At 49.3% G+C, this 7,079-nt stretch overlaps 1 protein-coding gene across 1 annotated transcript; it reads left to right on the top strand.

Moving 5' to 3' along the window:
* Nucleotides 1-1,482: 1,482 nt before the first annotated feature.
* On the top strand, nt 1,483-6,388 carry BNIP1 (BCL2 interacting protein 1). Its single transcript, XM_083871779.1, has 6 exons — nt 1,483-1,585; nt 1,666-1,758; nt 2,231-2,322; nt 3,141-3,242; nt 3,923-4,041; nt 5,780-6,388. The coding sequence occupies exons 1-6, from the start codon at nt 1,496-1,498 to the stop codon at nt 5,974-5,976; spliced, it is 693 nt and encodes a 230-aa protein (XP_083727905.1). The 5' UTR covers nt 1,483-1,495; the 3' UTR covers nt 5,977-6,388.
* Nucleotides 6,389-7,079: the final 691 nt, after the last annotated feature.

Raw genomic sequence — 7,079 nt, 5'->3', positions numbered from 1 at the left:
TGTCCTTGATATTCTATAATCAACTTCCAACTGGAGCTCAGAAAAAACTTACTGAAAGTCTTGTCTCTGTTAGAAAATAAATTTACCTTGTTCAAAGCATGATCTGTTAAGAGTTGCAATGTTAAATGTTGGTTAATAGTTGTGCAGCTTTATTTTTTTGAAAAGAGGCACAATTAAACTATTGACTTTGTTTACTCTGTCACCCTTTGATCCCTAGCACTTCTATTCAGATACAAATTCATCAATGTATGCAACATCCTTTGTAATTTAAAATAAAAATTGTGGAGGAAATATTGTCTCAAATCATTGTGTGTGTGGAATGATAGTGAATGGAACTTGAGCTGAGTCCCGAGTTTCCTGGTATTTCCAGGAACTTTCCTTTGGAAGAGATGACAGATAGGTAAGGAAATATCTGTTTGTTTTTGTTGGGTGTTTTTTTTTTTTTTTTTTTTTTTTTCATTTCTTGTGGTCAAAACTGTCTCGCACTGCTGGGTTGGTGTGGGATCATCTGGAGAACCTGGATTAGTGCCTGGAGGAACTGGTTGTGGAAATGGTCTCCAGCTCCTTTGTCCAGAGGGTCTGAGGGCAGCAGGGAAAGGACACAGCACTGAGGGGAAATTGTTGGAAAAGCAAAGCACATCGCCCTGCTTCTCATTTTGGGGGTACGGGAGTGACCTTGTGTTCCCCCACCCTGCTCATGGCCAGTGTCAGCCTGGCCTGTGCAGAATTCCAAGGAGGCTCCTGGATTTAAACCTGGAACTTCTCCAGGGGAATCCTCTGGTTCTGCACAACTCCCTGGCAGGAGGGGACAGCCAGACTGCCTCCCTTGCTTCATAAACGCTGCACTGAGGAGTGGGAATGTCAGGATAGAATGTTGTGTGTAGGAATACAGAGAAAGTGAGGGGCTGAGGGAGCTGGGGAAGGGTCTGGAGCCCCAGGAGGGGCTGAGGGAGCTGGGGAAGGGTCTGGAGCCCCAGGAGGGGCTGAGGGAGCTGGGAAGGGGCTGAGCCTGGAGAAAAGGAGGCTCAGGGGGGACCTTGTGGCTCTGCACAAGTCCCTGCCAGGAGGGGACAGCCGGGGGGGTCGGGCTCTGCTCCCAGGGAACAGGGACAGGAGGAGAGGGAACGGCCTCAGGCTGGGCCAGGGGAGGCTCAGGGTGGACAGCAGCAGGAATTTCTCCATGGAAAGGGCGCTCAGGCCTTGGAAGTGCCCAGGGAGGTTTGGAGTCCCCATCCCTGGAGTGTCCCAGGAAGGGCTGGAGGTGGCTCTGGGCTGGGGACAAGGCGGGGATCAGGCACAGCTTGCACTCTGATGGATTTCTGAGGTGTTTTTAACCTCAAAGATCCTAGAATTCTGTAGTTTTGCCCCTGTGGAGCGGCGCGTTCCCCGCGGATCCGCCCCGACCCCGCCACGTCCCCTCAGCGCCGGCAGAGCCCGCCCGGCCCCGCAGGGGGCGCCCGCCCTACCCAGCCCAGCCCGGCCCGGCCCGGCCAAGATGGCGGCGGCGGCGGCCGCGGCGGTGCCGCTGCGGGTCTGTCACCAGGAGATCGTCAAATTCGACTTGGAGATCAAAGCGGCCGTGCAGGTACCGCCGCCAGCCCCGGCACATCCCGGCACGGCCGCGGGGAGAGCCAGGCTCGGGCTGACCGCGCCGTTGTGTTCCAGGACATCCGGGACTGCCCGGGGCCGCTCAGCGCCCTCACGGAGCTCAATGCGGCCGTCAAGGAGAAATTCCGACACCTCCGCGGCCGCATCCAGGTGAGGGGCCCGGCCGGGGCTGCTGAGGGCGCCGAGCTGTGCTCCGGGCCCACCGGCTGTGCTTTAGGGGGTCCCTGGCTGTGTTTTAGGTGTCCTGGCTGTGCTTTGCGAGGTGCCGGCCCAGGGCTGGAGGATCCCGGCTGTGGGATCCTGCCGGGGTTTGGGGTGTTCTCTACGTGTTTTGGGGGATCCCGGCTGTGCTTTAGGGGGTCCCCGGCTGTGCTTTAAGGTGTCCTGGCTGGGCTTTAGGAGGTGCCGGCCCAGGGCTGGAGGATCCCGGCTGTGGGTTCCTGCCGGGGTTTGGGGTGTTCTCTACGTGTTTTGTGGGATCCTGGCCTTGGGTTTGGGGGGTCCCGGCTGTGATTTGGTGAGTGGCAGCCCTGGATTGGGGGTTTATCAGATAAATCCGCTCCCCGGGCGGGGCTGGGCTGTGCGGGTCGGTGAGGGGCCGGTGTTTGTGCTCTCGCCGAAGGAGCTGGAGCAGATGGCCCAGGAGCAGGACAAGGAGTCGGAGAAACAAGCCTTGCTGCGGGAGGTGGAGAACCACAAGAAGCAAATGCTCAGGTGGGTCTGGCAGCTGTTCCCAAGTCCTCTGGAACCAGAGATTGGCTGACTTTTGTTTGGAAGTACAGACACTGACACACGTTTCACCCCAGACCAAGAGATCAGGGACAGAAAGGGTTCAACTCCTTTTCCTGTCCTGACTTCCTAACTCTGCTCTGTCCCTTTGAGCACTTGAGCTCAAAGAAGGTGATTTAGGAGTATGTTGTTTGACAGCTGGCACAGTTTTCTTCCTCCCTTGCTTCATAAACGCTGCACTGAGGAGCAGGAATGTCAGGATCGAATGTTGTGTGTAGGAATACAGAGAAAGTGAGAGGCTGAGGGAGCTGGGAAAGGGTCTGGAGCCCCAGGAGGGGCTGAGGGAGCTGGGAAGGGGCTGAGCCTGGAGAAAAGGAGGCTCAGGGGGGACCTTGTGGCTCTGCACAAGTCCCTGCCAGGAGGGGACAGCCGGGGGGGTCGGGCTCTGCTCCCAGGGAACAGGGACAGGAGGAGAGGGAACGGCCTCAGGCTGGGCCAGGGGAGGCTCAGGGGGGACAGCAGCAGGAATTTCTCCATGGAAAGGGGGCTCAGGCCTTGGAAGTGCCCAGGGAGGTTTGGAGTCCCCATCCCTGGATGTGGCACTGAGTGCTCTGGGCTGGGGACAAGGTGGGGATGGGGCACAGCTTGAACTTGATGATCTTAGAAGTATTTTCCAGCCCAAGTATTTCTTGGATTCTGAGGGTCCTTCCATGCCCAGTTACTGTGGTGGTGGCTTTGTGAAAACTGTCTGTGCTTGCACAGTGTTCCCATCACATTACAACACTCTGCTCTTGTGATTTCAGCAACCAGGCAGCCTGGAGAAAGGCAAATCTGGCCTGCAAAATTGCTATTGACAACTCTGAGAAAGATCAGCTGCTGCAGGGAAGAGACATCTTAAGACAAAGGTATTGGACTGTCCCACTGTACTGTGGGATTTGAGCACTGTCTCCTGTATTCACTCATTTTAAATGGAAGTGACATCATATTTTTAAGTTATTTAATGATATCGAGTGTAGCTTTGCTTTTATGAGTGCATTTCCCTTTTGTGGAGATTTGGGCTGTTAAGGATTGTGATGAATTCAGGTTTTCCTGGCATTGGCATGTCTAAGCAGAAAAGGGGATAAATTAACCTTCATGGCTTTACAGATTGTCTTTTACATTAATTGCAAAAAAGTTCTAAGCAAGAACTGGATCATTATCCAAGCTGTTTTCACATACAGAACTGGATGTGAGTGAGTGCAGGTCGTGTATTGAAAGCAACAGCTGGGATGCTCAGGATAGTGAAATGGGTTTGTGTTGGTGCTCCCACAGCAGCTCATGGAATTACACAGTCCTGGGTGAACAAGTGGTGAAATACAGGCCCCTGTGAGATTCTGGGCTCTTGTTTGGGCTCAAGACTTTCATATTTGATGATTATTTCTTATTGTTTCGTAAAAATAATCTGAATTTCTCATGCAGTGAAAACCAGTTGTGTCTTTTGTTTAGTGCCAAGTACTGTTCTGATCTCCCTATCAGCAGCATTTTCCCAGAATATCCAAAAAAATAACTTTGCCCCTTCCTGCTTTGCTTTTTTTCCCTTTTCCAGGAAGACCACAAAGGAAAGTCTGGCAGAGAGTGCAAGCAACATCACGGAGAGTCTGATGGGCATCAGCAGGATGATGTCCCAGCAGGTGCAGCAGAGTGAAGAGACTGTGCAGACCTTAGGTACAGCTGGAATTTGGGCATGGGTGGGGTGATGGAAGCACCTTGGGGCAGCTCTCTCAGCCTGGGGAGAGGAGCAGAATAGGACAATGTGCTGCAATGATGATTAAAGGAGTGGCCAGCAGAACTTCTCTAAGAGCTGGACATAAACAGGAAATATCAGTGTGCTTTGTGTGGAGTTTCTGTTTCATGAGCACGAGGAGGAAAAGGGGTCAGGACAAGGTTTAGTTTCTTTTAAACACAACATGAGCTCACAGAGTGCCCAGAGTGAGTTTGGTGTTACTCTGTGCTCTGTCCTGGCCTGGATTTGGGACCAGCAGAGGAAACAAAAGCAGAGATACAATCCCTGCACAGGGAAGGAGTGTCTGGAAAGCTGCTCCCAGCCAGGCTCCAGCTGGGATGGCTGAGACACTGAGATCAAGTGCCTTGAACCCGAGGTCACTTGCTCTGTCAGCAGAGCATCAGGGACTGTGAAACCAAGATTTCACCCAGTTCCTTGGCTTTGGCTCCCAAAACAATAAATCAAGTGACCTGTCAGAACTGGTGGTTCATGGAGCATTTACAAGTTGCTGCCTGGGCCTCTTTCTTGCTGTGCTTTTGGGTAGGAGGGAACTTTAAAGACAAGGATAAATAACACAAGTTTGCCCTCCTCACTTTCTGCCCCCTCTGAGGGTGGCAGCTGGGCACAGTTTGTTGCTGCAGGAGTAGCATGTTCCTTCTCCCATTAAAAGGACAGTTTGGCAGGCACTTTTTCACCCTCTTTCTGAATGAACAGCACTTGGAATTCATCAAGGGAAAAACTACCAAAGGTCGTTTACAAAACCCAGCTGCAAATTCTGAGTTTGGAGTGGGAATTCCTGTGTCCTGAGCATTCCCTGGGATGCAGAGAGTGTTTGAGGCTGAGGCAGGGAAGCTCTGCTTTGTTCTGAACTCTGGGAAACCAGTTTTCTGTTTTCACTTGGATCAAAATGCCTCTTGAAATGGGATGGGACAAAGTGTTTTACAAAATATTGCAGACTTATTTCTGCTCTGTTCTTGTGAACCAGACAATGCTGGGTTTGACCTTTCCGTGAGCAACCAGGGCAGTGTAGGGTGATGCACTGTCCTACAGGCTGTGCTTTCTGTACAGCAGGAAAAAGGGGATTCCAAGCCTTTTGCTTTCATTTAGCAATTTGAAAGGAACAAGGCTGAGAGGTTTGGGGCATTTGTTTGTTTTCTCACACACTTCTAGTTGACCCTTCTCATTTTTACTAGGCAAAAAAATTGCTGTGTGTGTCAAAAATTACTATTAAAACTGTTTTGAGCTGAATAATTCTGCAAGCCCATTTGTATCTCACTGATTTACTGCTGGGGCTTGGGGGAGCACTTTCAGTGCTGCAATTAATATATTCAAATATTGCCCTGTCCTGCTGCTGGTGGTGATTTCTCTCTCTACCTCCATTCCTATTTCACTCTGCTTCCAGCTGTGCTGACTGAAAAACCTGAACTAGATTTGACCTGCTAACCCAAAAATTCAAAATTCAGGAACTTAAGAAGGATGTTTAAACTTTTCAGTGCTTTTATTTCACTCTGCACTTTCCCTGAACACAAAAAGGAAAACTGAACTCTCTGTGTCTGTCTCACCCACAAGTCACCCTGACCCAGGAGGATCCCTCAGTCACCAAATACCTCATCCTTACCCACTTCACTGTGTATTTCTGAATTTGACTCAAATTTTTCTTCTCTTCCCCTTTAATTTCAGCCAATTCTTCCCGAACCATCCTGGAAGCAAATGAGGAATTCAAATCCATGTCTGGGACCATCCAGCTGGGGAGGAAACTGATCACCAAGTACAACCGCCGGGAGCTGACGGACAAGCTGCTCATCTTCCTGGCCCTCGCCCTCTTCCTGGCCACTGTGCTCTACATACTCAAAAAGAGACTCTTCCCCTTCTTGTAAAATTCCAACAATCACTGAACTATTAAAAAAAATAATAATCAGAAGGAAATGGTTAATAACGGCGGGGGTTTGAAATGAAATAATAAAGGGATATTGGAATAGATGGAGGAGCAGGCAGGAAATGGTGCTGTCCCCACAGAGGTTTTGAACTGCCTCAGAAGAGATTGATAGATCATGCTGTGGAAAGAAGAAATGCCAATTTGCTTGCAGGTTTGGGGACTCAAACACTTAAGGAACTGGGCATTCAGAGGTGCCAGTCTGAACTTCCAGCCTCTCATTGATCTCTGCCTTGAAATTAAATTTTATCCTTGGCTTGGACTGGAAGCTGCTCTGATGTCTCTGCTGAGAGTAAGAGGAAGGATGGAAGAGGAAAAACTCGCACATTCCATTAATAAAATATTTATTGTATTCATGTCAACAGAGTTTTGTTTGAAAACAAAGTCTGATGGCTTGAGAGAGTGTAAAAATTCTGCTTTTTTTTAGCAGCAGTGGTTGCTTATGGATTGTTTTTCTGGGGGCATAACAGCCTGGCTCTGTCCCTCTGGTCTTGGGAGGACTCTGAGCAAAGCAGAAATGGGAACCTCATTTGTTACTATGAATTCACACAATAGATAAGAGAATTAGATTGTCAATCTGTTAAAATCAAAAGCCTGTTTCCTCCTTTTCTTTATACAATTTCACTTCATGCTTTATCTTTGCAAAATTACTGCCAAGGTGTGCATTTGGAATTTGGAGGGTTTTACTCCTGTTTTGTGGTCCTGAAACAGGCAGACTGGACAGAGTGGATGTAGTTTTCCATATTGTTCATTCCTTGTATTTCAGGGCAGTTCTTCCTCACAGCCTTTCCTGAGATACAGAACAAAAGAACAAAATAAATTGATTATGTGGACATTTAGGGTTTGAATAAGAGAAATGAGAAATCTTTATAAATAAACCTATCTGCATAAACTGTCACTTTACAGAGAGACAATTGGAGACAAAGGAATTAGGGGGAAAAGAATAGCAAGGACTACTGCATTTTTTGAGAGAGGGGAGGAGTAGAAATTCCAGAATGCAACAGGTTGCTCTGCAGCACTTGGTACTCCTGCTACAAGTATATATAT

This window comes from Zosterops lateralis (assembly GCF_965231275.1).
Source record: "Zosterops lateralis genome assembly, chromosome: 14".
NCBI lineage: Eukaryota > Metazoa > Chordata > Aves > Passeriformes > Zosteropidae > Zosterops > Zosterops lateralis.
The sequence above is the reverse complement of the archived record's forward strand: the minus strand, read 5'-3'. Positions and strand labels throughout refer to the sequence as shown.